A 16,313-nucleotide genomic window follows, 5' to 3' on the forward strand; every position below is an offset into this window, starting at 1 on the left:
CATAAGAAAGGAGAAGGAATAAACAATAAGCTCAGTTTCCAGTCTGTGACTGGAGGTCACATAATCAAGTTTCCATAAGCAATAACCTTTAACGTTAACAAGCAAAAAGAAAATATTAATCAACTTCTACCTTTTTATCTCCTTGACACAGACTTTATGAGCCTGTTCTGGCATACTAGATGTTCTTATTTTTTTCTCCAGCATGACAATGTCATCATTATCTTCCTCTTCCTCTTCATCTTCTAAAGCTCCTGGGATGTGTGTAATCCTCCTGATGGGGCGTATTGCTATAACCTGAGTAGAAAGGAGATGCCAAAACAATTTGGAGCTGAGGCAGGAGGGCTAAGAATCAAAGGGCAGCCTAGCAACAAAGTGAACCCAGTCTCAAAAACATCAAAAATAAAACAAGAAAGGAAAGAAAAAAGAGGCGATGAAAGAGAGGACAAGGGAGTGGGAAAGAGGAAATGAGGGAGAGGAAGGTAGGAGGAAACAAGTCTAAGATAAGGTGAGTCTACAGAAACACTCTATTGCTGCGGTCAGTATCTGGGAATCAGCTGCAGAACTACTAGGAAGCAGACACACACATTCATACCACAAAAGTTCAAGCAGACCAGCACACATTGGCAAGGTGCACACACCTCAGACATGAAGTGTCTACAAGCAACACTAGGAAGTACAGTTGTCCTGCACACATTTCTGCATTTTCTCACATGCACTGCCACCAACATTCAGTAGCTACTCTCGCTGTTCCCACATGCAAATGTCTCTTAGCATTTCCATCCCTTCAATACCAACTTCAATTTCATCTGCCTCTAACCCGTCCTGGGTGAGTGGCATTTGCTTACGTGCCTCCTATGATGTTCTGCTTCTCCACCAAGGGGCTGTTAATGCTACCCCGCTCCCTCGCCAGTTACAGTGCTTCAGTGAACTTCAGGATCCTACTCTGTCATGCTAAAATTGTTCTTTGTCCAATCCAAACCCTTTTCTGTGCCAATTCAAACAGGTTTTCCTTCCCCCAACGGTTTTTTAAAATATTTTTTTCCCATGATCTTGCTACTATATTTTAAAAGTATGGTATGTGTTCTTTGAATTTTCAATTCATTAGTATCATGAACTAATTCCAACTTTTACTAGATGAAAATAATATATTATCATTTTGGAAATGTTGGTAAGAACTAACCTGAGGCTTATTATACTAAAAGAAAGTCCAGACAATTAAAGGAACAACCCCAGACACATCAAGATCTTCTCACAAGCAATGAACTTTGTCTTCCTTCTTTTCAAATTCTTTCAGTTTTGTTTGTTTGTTTGCTTGTTTATTTGTGAGCTAGGCTCCTGCTATGCAGCCAAGCTTGGCTCCCATCTCCTACACTCAAGGGATCAGCTTACTTTCATCTCACTAGTACCTAGAAACACAGACACACACCTGGCTCATACTACAGAACCAAATCTCCTATTCCAGAAGGAGATATGCAGGAAGAAAATAAGCTGGGCACGGTGGCACATGCCTAGAACATTGTCACTCTTGAGTCTAGAGCAAGAGAACTGCCTTGAGTTCAAGTCCAGCCTGGAAGATAGAGCAAACCCTGTCAAGAAAGAAAAGATTTACCTACCCTTTTGTCATCATCTTGTTTAGGTTTTCGAGTCTTCTGAAGTAATTTCAGACCTTCAATCTGTCTGACAAGCAGAGGTATGGTCATCTTGAACCGATCCTCCAGGCTCACAGCATCTAAGATCTAGGAAGCGTGGGTTGATTAATAATAGCACCTTTTCCAGAAGCACATCCTCTACACACGAGCAGGTAGATTAGGGCCTTAAGTTACAAGAAAGGTAAAAGTATAATCCTTATGGCTCTGGCCCTGCTGTGGCCCTATCCATGTGGTGTGGCAAGGCCTGGGTGGCCATCGGTAAGCTGCTGGGGCAGAGCTGTCTACGGAGAGCTCTGAGGCTGTTGTCTCGGGCCTCACCTCTACCCCAGCTTGAACCTCTTACCTCCCAGCTACTTCATACACTTGGTGTGCCTTGGCCACACTGCGGCCTGGGTCAGTCACAGCTCCTCAATTTCCAGTGTATATCCCTCTAAGCTAAAAGAACCTCAACAGCCCTGTTTAACAATCATGATGGGAACAGTGCTAGGTCATGGCCAAGACCAGCAAATCAACTACCTTATCAGCAAAGAAGAAACAGGCAAAATGTTTACAAGACATGAACAAAAATATTGATTTTTATTTTAAAATGAAGTTATATATCCTACGATCAAGAACCAAACATATAGCTAGGCTTGGTAGCACAGGCCTATAATCCAAAATACTTGGCAGACTGAGGGATGGGGACCTCAAGTTTAAGGCCTACCTGGACTAGAATGACTTCAAGGGCCTAAGCAACCTAATAAGACACTATCTTATAACACACAGTAGAAAAATAGGGCTGGGCATATAAAATGGCAATAGAGTGTTTGCCTAGTGTGTATGAGGTCCTGGGTTCAATCCTGGTACTGAAAAGAAAAGAGAGCACCAAACATAATTGATATCAACTGTTTCTGAGAATTAGTCTACGCATATTTTGGATCTCAGCAAATTCTAGAGTCAAAATATTAATTTGTGTATGTGCTTGTGTATGCATGTGTGGTATGTGTTGGTGTGTATGTGTATGTATGTGTGTGTCTGTATCTGTGTGTGTACGTGTGTGTGTGTGTGTCTGTCTGTCTGTGTGTGTGCTATACGTGCACACATGTGCATGGAAGCAAAAGTTGGTCAATGTCTTCCTCTATCTCTTCCCAGTTTATCTTTGAGATAGGATTTCTCAGTGATCCGGGAACTCAGGGTTTTGGTTAGAGACTCACTAGGCAGTGAGCCCCCAGGATCCTTCTATCTCCTGCAGTGCTGGAGTTATGATATACACTTACCTCCAAGCCTGGCTTTGACATGGGTGCTAAGACTCTGAACTCAGGTCCCCATGATTGATTACACAGCAAATAAGCATTTTACCCATTGAGCCATCTCTCCAACCCAAAATATTTTGTTCTCCACATGATTAACAGGTCTCAAGGTCGGCCTGGTCTGGCAACTGCTATCTGCACCCCATCAGGATAACATGCTTGCTAATGCTGCAGCCCGGTGACCCTGAGCATGCCTGCTCTTCCCTGCTCCTACCTTCTGTATCTGTACCCAACCAGGGCCTGCCAGCTGAGTCCTCGGTTTTGATTCCAAGCAACCATGTAAAATCTGGGTGTGCTGGCTCACTTCCATAACCTTAGCACTTGGTAGGTATGGGAAAAGCCACACATCTGTCAGTCAGTCTAGTCAATCAAATTGTTTCAAGTTCAATGAGAGACCCTGTCTAAAGAAGTAGGAAGTAATGGAAAAAGACACCTAACATCAATCTCTGACCTGTCCCCCCATATACCCCAAACAGGTGAAAACTTAGAAAAATAAATTTAAAGAAAAAAAATCATTCTTTCCTTTTTCTGTTTTCATAAACTGACCACTACTACTACTGATCATACTCCCCCATATTAATTGTACAAACAACAATATAAACTGTTTTGTTTGGTTTTGCTTTTGAGACACAGTCTGGCTATATAGTCTAGAGTAGCCTTGAACTGCTGATCCAGAGTGCTGAGATATGTTACCACACTTGGTAAAAATAATCACCTTTCAGAATTTCTCTCTCTGCCTCCCACTTCCTTACTCCTCCTTCCCCCCCTCCTCCTTTTGAGAGAGGGTCGCATGTAGCCAAAGCCAGACTTGACCTCCATATACAGCCAAGGATTACCTTGAACTTCTGATCTTTCTGCCTTTACCTCCCAAGAGCTTGGATGCCTGGCAGAAGTCATTTTTAAGTCACAGCATTTTAACTACTTCTCTGAGTCTACAGAGTATGTCTTTAAAGGAGAAAGTGGAAGACACCCAGATGTAAATGACGAGTGCGGCCTGGGGCCTGGCACTCCCGCATGGTGCTTACCTGGAGCTTCTCTTTGTTGCTTGTTCGAATAATGGAAGTGAGAATGTCCGGCAGGGCTTCCCTTGGCAGACTATCTAAGAGGCGTCTCAACTTAGCAACTGCAGGGACGGACATATCCAACATTTCAACCAACTAAAGGAGGAAAAGAAGAGTAGTGAAATGGGTTAGTGGCACGTGTGAACTAAAATAATCAGATGTTCATACAGGTTTAATGTTCGGGTCTGCATCTTTTGTCTGAAAGATCACCAGTTTATACATGGCGGGCACCTCACAGGCCGCAGGAGAAGTCAGAAGTGCAAGAGATGGCTCAGCAAGAACAGGCACCACTCCCAAGACCTGGGGATGTGGCAGGAGGGAATGGGCTACTAATCTCACATGCACGCACACACGCAGAGAAACACACACACACACACACACACACACACACACACACACACACACGAATATCAGAATGAAAGCAAAAAAGGCTAGTTAAGTACTTAATACTAAAATTTGTACAAGGTTTTGTAAATTTGTTCTATGACTTTAAAATTCAAATTCATAACAAAGTTATAGGAAGATTATGATGAATTATTTGTATTCCTTGCCTAGGTTCACCAATTCTTCATATTTTGCGACATCTGCTTTGTCTCTGTGTCTTCCCAGACACACTACATGTAAACGGCAGGCCCCATGCTCCTTGATCTTAGTAAAAGAACATTTTCTTACATAACTACAATGTCATAATTAGATTCTGGAAATTGGTAGCATAGTTGATGCTACTATGACAGCCATTAGGAGTTGAAATGTTGACTTTTAGTGTACTACGTGGGTTAATTGGTCTGCACACTGATATTTAGCTGGGGGCGGGGCATACACAAAACAAAACTTCCATACTAGAATGAGATTACAACAGATTAAGCGGAAGACAAGCTTCCAGTAACTGTCAGTTATTAGGACAAATGACAGTGATTCCCTTTTCTTGTGGGGCCATAATAGGCCTATTCTTTCTCACCTCCTCTGCATACAGGGGCAGCTGAAGTCTTGCACTAATCTTTGAAACATGAGAGGCACATCAACATTCCTTCTGGGAAGAAATGCTAAGTCATTGAAAGAGTTGCCAGACTTTCTTTGTCTGCCTCAGCATAAGGAAGAAAACTTGAGATTAATTCCAGTCTACCTTGGTCCTTAAGTAACACTGAAAGGTGGGTCATTACACCTACAGGCTTAGTCACAAAGCCTTGGCAAAAAATAAGTCTTTGTTAAGTGAGTTCTGCTTTCTGGCCAATCATCAAAACTTGGTTCATGCTACCTAACTCACAAATGATATATCAAACCTTCATGTAACCAACTCCAAAAGGATTTCATGGGCCAGTTCTAATTAAACAGCTCTGAATACACTGTAATTATGGGAACTAACCATTACTTTCCAAGAAGCAGGGGAATTAAAGTGCAACTACATGAAGATAAGGTTAGGTGGGAAAAATGCATAAAAACAAACAAAAAAAGCCATTAAAAAAACAAAAATTCAAAGACTCAGTCTCAAAACAAAAATGAAATCCATTCCCCTAACTCTGTGACTAGAAACTCTTTGCCACTCCTGCAGGAAAGCTGCCACAGGGTGGGATCTGGGTGGAGAACAGGTCTGTAGGACAGTTTCCACACAAGATGATCGGCAGTGACGGTACACAACTGAGCAGGTCCAGGCAAGGGGCAGTAGCACCACATAGCAGTTGAAAGCACATGGAGCCTACCATTCAGAGAAGAAAGGGGAACAAGACGCAAAGATCATAAGAAATGATAAATGTGGGGCTTTTTTTTGGTTATTCAGCATGGCTAGAGCTATTGATTTCTATGTAGTAACTAGAGCTGAGGCAAAACAGGCCTAAGACAAGGTTTGTAAAGAGCCTTTACAGTACTAGGAAGTCTGAACCTTACTTATCCTTACGAGAACCTTCTCCAGCCTTGGGCACACCATTAAGATACACTGCGTATTTCAGTTCACATATCAGAAGTTCTTTCTTCCAGTACATTCTCCCTTCAGCCCTGACACTACAACCCTAAGTAGAAATCTTGTTTCTATTACTGTTTACCACACCAGAAGTGAGTACTACTTAGCATGACCATCAGATGCAGGCGCCACAGGCTGTGCACTTCAGTCATCAGTGATGTCCAAAATCAAGACTTAGACACCAGCTAGTCCTCACAAATTCTGTCAGGGTAGCAGATTACAGCAGCAGAGAATCAGATGACTACATTTAATGATACAGTTTTGCATTTTTATTATGGTTTTTAAGTAAAACAGGTGGAGAGAGGAGGTGTTTTACCTAGAGCTGATAAAAACCCTGACACCTAGAATTAAGGAATGTATTTCCCCATGCACAGCCACAGCATGCTTCCCTCCTGGGATTCTAGCAGGACAAAGGTGCAACCATACTTAAAATTGATCCAGTGTGGCACAGTCCATAACCTGTGCAGTATGACCTAGACCCGGAACAATATAACTTCTTTATTCTGATTAGTATTTTAGTAACAAGTCTATTGTACATTTTAACACTAATCATTTATGTTTAACAGCTATCAGGTTGGGAGGCGCTGGAATCATAAAGAAACTGTACTCATATCTTTTGGAACACCTTTAGAAAGAGTTGGCCAATATGCCTAGGATGATTTAAGGACAAACCAAGGCAAAAGCAAACTGGACCACACTTTAAAATGCCACAAGATTGTTTCAATATATGCAGCTCTACAACCCTACAGCTTGATTAGATGACCCAACAGAGTCATCTGATCTCAAGGCAGCAAAGAACCGGTAGGAAAAGGTTTTAAGGGAAAGCGGAAGCCACCCACTTGTACTGAGTATCTGTAGAATTGCTCCGACAGCTCTCCCAGCTCCTCCCTGGTTTTGCAGGTATTGGGAAATTCCTCAAGTCGGTCCAGCTGCTCCACTTCAGCCACGGGGTATGGCTTCTCTTTTAAGACCTGCACAATCTGGAACCGGCACAGGCCCGTGATCAGTAAAGTGTAGTGTGGCTTGGGCCAATTACTGCCCACGACCTGAACTGCCAGGGCAGCCGTTCCAATTCTGAAAAATACACAAACATTGGCATTACACTTAGCATGGCGGAACAGACATTCCCTTCAACAGGTGCTTATTCAGCCAGGTGTGGTGGCTGCACACAGAGCAGAACCAGCCCACGTGAGTTTAGAGTTGTTACGAGGCAGCAAAGCTAGATGGACCAAGCCATCCATGCCCTCTGTCACTGGATATGGAGCTAGAGATGTTGGTGTTTGACTTGCTGGGTTTTGGTACAGTTATTTCCTCACTATGCCACAATTCCACCCTATAGGAAGGGTAATATGTATCCTCTGCCATTGTGTGTTGGAACTGTGTAATTCACTTCTTGATTTTGCAAAGCATTAAGTTAAGAAATTGCCTTGAGTCTCAGAAGAGATTTTGGAGTTTAGACTTTAAATCGGTGTTTTGAGACTGTACAAGACTACGGGAACTTTTGAAGCCGGACTGAGTGAATTTTGCATTATGATATAGCCACGAGACTATGGGTGCTGTGGAGTAGACTCTGTTGGTTCGTATGATGTCCCCCATATTCTTGAGCATTTAAATACTCTGTCCCCATTGGTGATGCTGTTTGGAAAGGCTTAGGAGGTATGACCTTGCTGGAGGAGGTGAATCACTGGAGGTGGGCTTGAAGTTTCAAGGCCTCCTGTCATCCCCACGGTGTTCTTGCTGTTTCCTTGTGGTGTGAGATGTGAGCACTCAGGTACTCTGGCCACCCTGCCTGGTGCTTGCAGGCATGCTTCCCACCATGATGAGTCTTTTCCCTCTCCAACTGCAAGCCCAGATAACCCTTCTATATAAATTCCCTTGTTCACGGAGTTTGAACACAGCAATAGAAAAGTAACCAAGACACTGCTTATCTCCAGGCTTTATATAGGAAAGTAAACTAGCAAATGAACTAGTCAGCGAATCTAATTTCCTTCTGCAATACATACACGGTCTTTACACTGTTTGTCACCGTGATGGCTAATGTAAATGTCACCTTGATGGGACTCCAGGCTTGCCTATGAGAGATGAACTTGATTCAGTTAACTGGCACCACATCCCCTGGTCTAAGATACTGCTTTGTATAAATAAGAGAAGACAAGCTGAGCACACGCATGTTTTGCTGCTGGCTTCTAGACTTGGGATGCGATGTGACTCTCGCTACTTCAAGATCCATTGCCCTGACTTCTTACCTAACATGTGAGCCAAATAAGCCTGACTCCTGAAGTTGCTTTTGACAGAGTATTTCATCATAGCACAAGAGAACTATCTATGAAACTCATCTTTCCAAACAGTCTTGTCCTTATACTAGAATATTCTAGTACCTTCTAAGATATGACCAAAAGTTCTACCTTGAATTTACAACTTCAGGTCCAGACTTACACCTTTGGGTGAGTGGTGCCTTTCCCTTTAGGCTGCAGCCCTGCAATAAATGCATTTCTCAGTGCTCTGATTTTGTTAAACGTCAAAGAAAGTTTGAAGCTCCCAGTTGCATTGTACCTTCAGACTCTGTGAAACATTATAGAATGTTACTCCACCTGAGGTCTGCCTTGGGGGCTTTGGTTTGTATGACCTGGAAACTACCTTGGACAATCCAGGTGTTCCCAAAGTATCCAAACACCCTTTCTGCCATGGTAACACTCACAAAAGGAAGCTTTCTAAGGTGAGGGCAGGCTGGGATTATCTAAACTTTGCCCTATCTACCAAACATATGACCTTCATTGTCATCGAAGTTTCTGTTCTATTTACAAGCCCTCTATTCATAATAACATTCACAGCCCTCCAAGTCTTTTCCATACTGATGCTAGTTCAGTTTTGTCCAAGCTGGGGAAATGTAGGGCTCTCCTCTCCTCTCTTCTATCCCCTACTTTAAGATCTACTACTACCTGTTCCCGAGCCAATACCACCATGAAGGGTAAGCATAGAATGCTTTGCCATATAAAAAGCTTCCTTGAGTATTATTTGCTATATTTCCCCCATTACCCATAAGAAGATGCCAATAGAGGCGATTGAGTAACTGAGAGTCAAAACTGGGGAAACAAAGTGGCTCTCCACAGTTACAAGGGTGTTTGTTAGCAATGTAGTTTTTGAAGTATGTCTTAGGACAATTCTTATCCTTATTTCACCCCAACAGAGGATATGAATTTGCACTATCTAGTACATATAAAGACTTCAGAAGATCTAAGTACATTCTTCATTAAATATCTGCTAATAAAAAATATTAAATCCAAAAATTTTATCGTTATCAGACAGTATTTGTTAAAAGTCCAAGAATATTGATAGGTACAAGTAGGAGTGATGTATGGGTAAAAATTGATCCTTCCAGCTATAAAACTGTGCATCTGTTAAAGTAAGTATACTTGGTTAGATAAATGCCAAAGAAACTAACTTAGGGTCTCATAGATGGGTAAAAAAGCCAACAAATTAAATAGGAGCTGGGGGACTAGCACTCTGAGGAAAGGCATCCATGGACCCTGAACAATGCTAGGTGTGGCCCAGTGAGTCGGTTCAGTGGGTAAGGATGCCATGGCCCAGTCTGTAGACGTGTGTTAAATTCCAGGGACCCACATGGTGGAATGTGAGAAATGACTCTCCCAAGCTGTCTGACCTCCATGTGTGCTGCATGGAGTGCACATCCTACACTACAGACTCACAGTAATAAAAGCTTTTAAAACAAGAGGTTGAAGAATGACTGACAGTGCGAACAGTGTTAAATGATTGCCCGTTTTCACTAACCAAACAGCAATTCACACAGGAGCCACTAATTATACGATTCAGCTAAGCAATGAAATACAGGTGGTCCTTCGGTGGCATGAGAGCCAAGTCCCACAGGCCTTTATAAAGGCCTCCTCTCCAGCAACATGCCTACATACTAAGCAGGAAGAAGGGGCTGTGCTCTATGGAAAAGCCAGCAAACAGGAGAGCAAATTTGTTCTGCTAGACCTTGGGTACTGGGGCTGGTCACCAGGCGGCTGTAAAGGAAACTAGGGAGGAACAGAGCATCTCTGGGCATTACTAGCATCCGGAGGAGGAGGGGACTGGGAGGGAGAAACCTGTGTACAGAATCAGGTGAACACTAGGTAGCTCAATGTTCGTATTTTTAAAGCAGAGAGCATTTGAAAGCCGTAAGGAAAAGATTTCAGAATCTACTCTGAGGAATATAGTATGATCTTTCTATACAAAGAATCCTTAAGTAACAAACAATATTTCTAGTATAGCTATGGTCTGGAGCAAACTCTGTGAAGACTTTTTATAGGAGCTTTCTAATGTAAATGACTGGACTAGGATGTGGCTTGGTGGTAGCGTGCTTTGCTTAGCATGCTGAGACCCGAGATTTCATTCCCCAGCAATGTAAACAAACCAATTAATTTGGAATTAGCTAAAACAAAGGCACTATATGGGCATTAATGTGAACATTACCACATTACTTGAATGATTGATTAGTTTCAGGCAGGGAAGATTTAGTTACTGTTATTTGCAGTTATTTAAGTGAAAACAATTAGCAACCCTCAAAAACCTTGCCAGAATAATATAGAAAATTAGGAACTCAAACCTAAAATATGACTAACTTTACTTTTTAGAAGTTTTTTTTTTTCTTTTTTCTTTTTTTTTTTTTCGGAGCTGGGGACCGAACTCAGGGTCTTGCGGTTGCTACGCAAGCGCTCTACCACTGAGCTAAATCCCCAACCCCGGTTTTTGTTTTAAATGTACATGTATGTATCTCTGTATGTGTCTGTGTGTGTGTGGGGGGGGGAGTTATGTGCATGTGTCTAGTGTATGCCAGTGCCTGTAGAGGCCAACCAGATCCCAACAACTGGAGTTATGGGCAGTTGTGAGACACCCAACCTGGTCCTGGATAAGAACTGGTAAGCCGCCAATCATTAATTAAGAAAATGTTCTATTGTCTGATCTCATGGAAGCATTTTTCTCAATTGAGGGTCTCTCTCTCTCTCTCTCTCTCTCTTTCTCTTTTTTCTTTTTCAGATGACGCTAGCTTGTATCAAGTTGGCACAACTGGACATAACAGGGCAACTGACCCCTTGTCAACCAGACACACAAACGTCACTTTACCTCTCCTTTTCTGTGCATCCCCAAGATCACCCATTAACCTAAAAATCACAATATAAAACATTTTACAAAGTTCAAAAGTCCCACAGTCTTTACAATTCAAACTCGTTAAAATTCAGTCTCTAAGTTTCTTTTGAAAGCTAAAAATCTCTTTTTAAATTTCAACCTGTCAACTGCAGGTTCCTGTAAAATCAAATATAAGTTAAGTACTTTCTTACTTCAAGAGGGAAGAACCAGGGCATAGTCGTAATTTGAACAAAGCAAAAGCAAATTCCAAAGGTATAAACAGCACAGTGTCCAGTTATCTGGTTTTACTCGTGATCCTCTGGTCTCCCCCAGGGAGCGTGGGTCACTTCTCCAGCACCACCTCTGCAGCACAGACAGACAGTTTTTAATGCTCATGCTGGCTCCACTCCACTGCTGCTTCTGTTTTTGGTGGTCATTCCAGGGTACTGACTTCTCCAGAGCACTGGGGTCTCTTGTCCAGCTGGGCTCCACTTTCACCAAAAGCCTCTACTGGCTCTCTTCAGTCCTGCCACACAGTGCCAAGCTCCAGCTGCTCTCCATGACCCCTTCATGCCTTCAAAACCAGTACCACCTGGATGACACGCTACCAAGTTTAGCTGTCAGCATGAGGTAAAACCTTGGTCACTTCTGGAACACAGCTTCTGTGTCTGACTCTGAGGAAACACATCCTAGGTGAGTTCACCTTAATGATGCTGGTTTGTTCTTAATCACAGCTGACTCTCCAGCACGCTCACCAGATCCATTGTCCCAGCAAAGCAAAGGTTTTAACCTTAGTGGTTCTGTTCTCTTGTTAGTTGCAGCCAATTCTTCGTTTCCAGCTGACCAGATGCCAGACTCTACACGGAGAAGGCCCAGTTGAGTCTTTGCTCTCCTCTGAATTTCCATAAGCCAGGCCTCCATCATCTGCACAGCTCTCAACAGTACCTTTCAAGTTGCCACAGAGAAGCTTAACCAACTTTGAACAAGCTTTCTAGCTCAAAGTTCCAACGAACTTCCACAGTCCTCGCTAAAAAACCACGGTCAGGTCTGTCACAGCAACACCTCACTGTCCTTGTACCAATTTCTGTCTTAGGGTTACTACTGCTGTGATGAAACACAACCAAAGCAATGTGGGGAGAAAAAGGTGTACTTTACTTACACTTCCAAATAACAGTACACCATCAAAGGAAGTCAGAACAGGAACTCACACAGGGCAGGAACCTGGGAACAGGAGCTGATGCCAATGCCATGGAGGGATGCTGTTTACTGGCTGGTTCCATCATGATTTGATCAGCCTGCTTTGTTATACAACCCAGGACCACCAGACCATGGGTGGCACCACCCACAATGGGCTGGGCCTTCCCCCACCATCACTATTTACGGAGTCTTAGGAAGACACTTTCTCAATTGAGGTTTCCTTCCTTCAGATGATTCCAGCTTGTCTCAAGTTGACATAAAACTAGCCGGCACAACGACTAAATGTCTGACCGGGTTTGTTTAGTCTACCAGTTAAAGAATTAAAAGGGAGGAAGAATAAATTCAAGACTGCCTAAAGTCTGATTTTATTGTGACATTTTCTCAATTGAGGGTCCCTCCTCAGACGACTGTAAATTGTGTCAAGATGACGTAAAACTATCCAGCACATGATAGAAACGAATCACACTAGTCATGGTAGCACAGTGTATAACACTGACTTCTTGGAGGGCTGAGGCAGGAGGATCATCTGTTCAGTACTTGGGTGAGCTATAGTTCAAAGACAGCCCAGATTGAGTATCAAAACTGAGATTCAGGGGTTGGGGATTTAGCTCAGTGGTAGAGCGCTTGCCTAGCAAGCGCAAGGCCCTGGGTTCAGTCCCCAGCTCCAAAAAAAAAAAAAAAAAAAAAAAAAACAAAAAAAAAAAAAAACAAAAAAACTGAGATTCAGTATCAAAATAAAAAGTAAAAATAAGAGCTGAGGATATAGCTTAATGGTAGACCATAGGTTCAATCTCTAATGTGCCTCCCCCAAAGAAATGAAAGAAACAAAAACAATCATGAGAAGTTCTGCCTCAACTAAGTGGCTGAACACAGAATGTAAAATAATATGGGAGAAAGAAGCAGAGGTTTAAGGAATGATGTAATATGTTGCAGTAATGCTATGAAACTTTAGTGTCCAAATAAATCTATTTAGGCAATTGCCAAGAATAGTTCAAATGGGGATCAATTTTTTTCAGGAATGTACAATGTAAACTACTATTGAGTTGTTGTGGGTTTTTTTTTTCCATGCTTTACTGTTTATTTTGTTTCTAAAGAGCTACCAGTCTCCTTTGAAACCGTGAAGAAAAGCTACAAGTTGTCAAAGTAATGTAGGCAGTCCCACTTATGAAATTCATTCAGAGTCAGGAACCCTTCATTTGAGAATAAGGAGGGGAAGGAGGCTCTCTGACCCTGAGAAACATCTTCAGTACAACGTATAGAGCAAGAACTTGAGAGAAGAGCTTGAAGATAACATCTGCTAAGTCATACTGTAGACTAGTACTATCCAATAAAAATACGAGCCATACCTGTGATTTTAGTATCCACAGGTGATTTTAGGTGAAATGATCAGAATATTGCAGCATTAGTCTACGTAACATTAATCAACATTTTCATGTTTTCTCAAAATATAGTGTGCATTGTACATTTAAGGCACATTTAGGGTGGCCAATTGCCTTAAGCTGCCTGGAACTGACAACCTTTCTGGGCACACATGCATTCCAGTGTTAAAGCTCGTATTAGAGCAGACACACTTCAAGTGCTCTATATCCACAGTCACTGTGCAATCCAAGGAAGCACGGCTACCCAAAGAGCATGGTGCAAAGCAGTCTACACAGATGGGCCTGCACGACACACCTAAAAGTCACATAAAGTTTCAAAGTCACAGGGGAAGAGTCCGACAAAGGTGAAATCTACCACCCAAGTCACCGAACTAGGGCCAGGACAGAGGGTTAACCAGTGACAAGTCCTGGGCCTAAGATAAAAATCCCAGGAAGGAGCAAAGGTGAGATGAGAGGCTAGAAAGGCTGTAGTGGGAGACTCCAAGGAAAATGCTAAAAGGAAAGGCCCTTCATGAAGGGGAGGCCACTGGGGATAGAGAAAATGGATAACAAAGTATACAGCAAGGCACCCTTAACTGCGTTGTTAAGGCACGAGCAGGAAAGAAAGAAATCTCTACATTATAATGTTTCAACTGGAGAACATGACAGGAAGCTGACTGAAAGGAAAGAAAGGGAACAAGGTGAAAGGTGGTATGGGGGAGGGGCCCGGGAAGTAAACAGCACGGGCGCTGGCCGGTGAAGAGGGCCCTGTAAAGCATGGATTCGAATCAGACTAGCAACAGCAACAGGCAGGAAATAAACAGCACAGAGTTTCTACCCGTGTCAGGTATTGCTCTGTGACTTATCTGGCTCACTAACGGTCACTAGCGAAAAGCGTCACTCCCACTTTTCACGTTGAGGAGACTGAGACACAGCTATGCTCACGGGCCGCCGGGGCGCGGGTCCAGGAGGCCTCCGAGTGCTCGGCCTACCTGTGCAGTGGTGGCAGGTCCTGAGAGTCGCTGGCCGGATCGGGTGTGTTGGGGATGACTCCTAGGATGGTGCTCTGCAACGACGTGCCCTTGAGCAAACGGCTCCGCACCAGCTGCAAGTTACGGGCCGTGTCCACACTTGTGCGCATAGTGGAGCCAGGCAGCAACACACTCTCATGGGTCAACAGCAGCGGAAGGCGGCTGGGGATCTGGATGGGGTTCACGGAGGACATGGCCACGCCGTTAACACCAGAGCGGTCAGGAGGACTCCAGCTACCAACTCTACACTTCCTACGCCAAGGCCCCCGGAGCGCACCACAGCTGTAACACTACGGCCCGCCCCCAGGCCTGAGTGCCGAAGCTTCCGGCCCCGCCCTTTCCCCAGGCTCCCGGGCTCAAACTCTGACGCTTTGGCCCCGCCCCCAGGCCCGTGTGCTGCTGCTTCCGGGCCCGCCCACAACCCTTCCCGAGACTGGAGCGACAAGGCCTTCCGGCCCGCCCCCATGCCAAAGCGTAGAGGCTTCTGGCCCCGCCCCCAGACCCCTGTCCCTCTATTTCTGACCTCATCCCCAGGCTGGTCCCTTCATCAAATACCTCCACAGTGAGAGATACGGTGGCCCCGTGGCCCAATTTCTGTCGCTTCGCTCTGCTCTTCTCTCTGAAACAATGGTGCCAGACGTCAAAAAGGAAACCTGCTGTACAGTCAGCATGAACAGTGCCTGCATTTAAATTAAAAAGGAATGTCGAGAAGGATGATGTGAACTAGGCATTTTTTAAGCCTTTTTATCGAATAGATTTTATATTTTAACAAGTACCAGATACCCTTCACTTGGTTTTCCCTACTAAGTTGCACAACCAGGGTTTATTATCAAAACCTGGAAATCAGTATTACCATTACCTAATCCATAGACCTTCCTCCAAGCTTGTGGGTTTTACCATCATCCTTAATTTTTCACTTCGCTTATCTTCTACATCTCTTAAGTCTGTGATATTGTTTCTATCTTTGCTTTATTTTATTAATACTTTGAGGAGATACTTTTTTTTTTTTATTATCTTGAGTATTTCTTATATACATTTCAAGTGTTATTCCCTTTCCCGGTTTCCGGACAGACATCACCCTCCCCCCTCCCCTTCCTTGTGGGTGTTCCCCTCCCAAACCTCCCCCCATTGCCACCCTCCCCGCATAGTCTAGTTCACTGGGGGTTCAGTCTTAGCAGGACCCAGGGCTTCCCCTTCCACTGGTGCTCTTACTAGGATATTCATTGCTACCTATGGGGACAGAGTCCAGGGTCAGTCCATGTATAGTCTTTAGGTAGTGGCTTGTCCCTGGAAGCTCTGGTTGCTTGACATTGTTGTACTTTTGGGGTCTCGAGCACCTTCAAGCTCTTCCAGTTCTTTCTCTGATTCCTTCAACGGGGGACCTATTCTCAGTTCAGTGGTTTGCTGCTGGCATTCGCCTCTGTATTTGCTGTATTCTGGCTGTGTTGAGGAGATACTTTTAAAAGGGCATCCAATTATTTTGTAGAAGGTCTCAATTTGGATGATAGATTCGAGGCTGTGGTCTGAGTCACTGAGGTCTAGAGAGATAGTGAACTGGTAGGTGATGATCTTGGTTGTAACACACTCATCGTTCCTCTTGGGTGGGTAGGTATTGTGCAGATATCTCTGGGAGTGACATGAAGAAAA

The 16,313-nt window shown here is 43.7% G+C and overlaps 1 protein-coding gene across 1 annotated transcript in view; it reads right to left on the bottom strand.

Moving 5' to 3' along the window:
* Lonp2 (lon peptidase 2, peroxisomal) overlaps window positions 1–14,981 on the bottom strand; it is a 91,507-nt gene extending 76,526 nt beyond the window's left edge. Inside the window, exons 1-5 of the mRNA NM_001399196.1 lie at window positions 14,628–14,981; window positions 6,793–7,027; window positions 3,964–4,095; window positions 1,614–1,736; window positions 131–294 (exon numbers count right to left, since the gene is read on the bottom strand). Coding sequence (NP_001386125.1) covers window positions 131–294; window positions 1,614–1,736; window positions 3,964–4,095; window positions 6,793–7,027; window positions 14,628–14,860 — 887 coding nt within the window. The 5' untranslated portion in view covers window positions 14,861–14,981. The remainder of the gene's footprint in view (window positions 1–130; window positions 295–1,613; window positions 1,737–3,963; window positions 4,096–6,792; window positions 7,028–14,627) is intronic.
* Window positions 14,982–16,313: the final 1,332 nt, after the last annotated feature.

The sequence above is a fragment of the Rattus norvegicus genome, chromosome 19, assembly GCF_036323735.1.
Source record: "Rattus norvegicus strain BN/NHsdMcwi chromosome 19, GRCr8, whole genome shotgun sequence".
Lineage (NCBI taxonomy): Eukaryota > Metazoa > Chordata > Mammalia > Rodentia > Muridae > Rattus > Rattus norvegicus.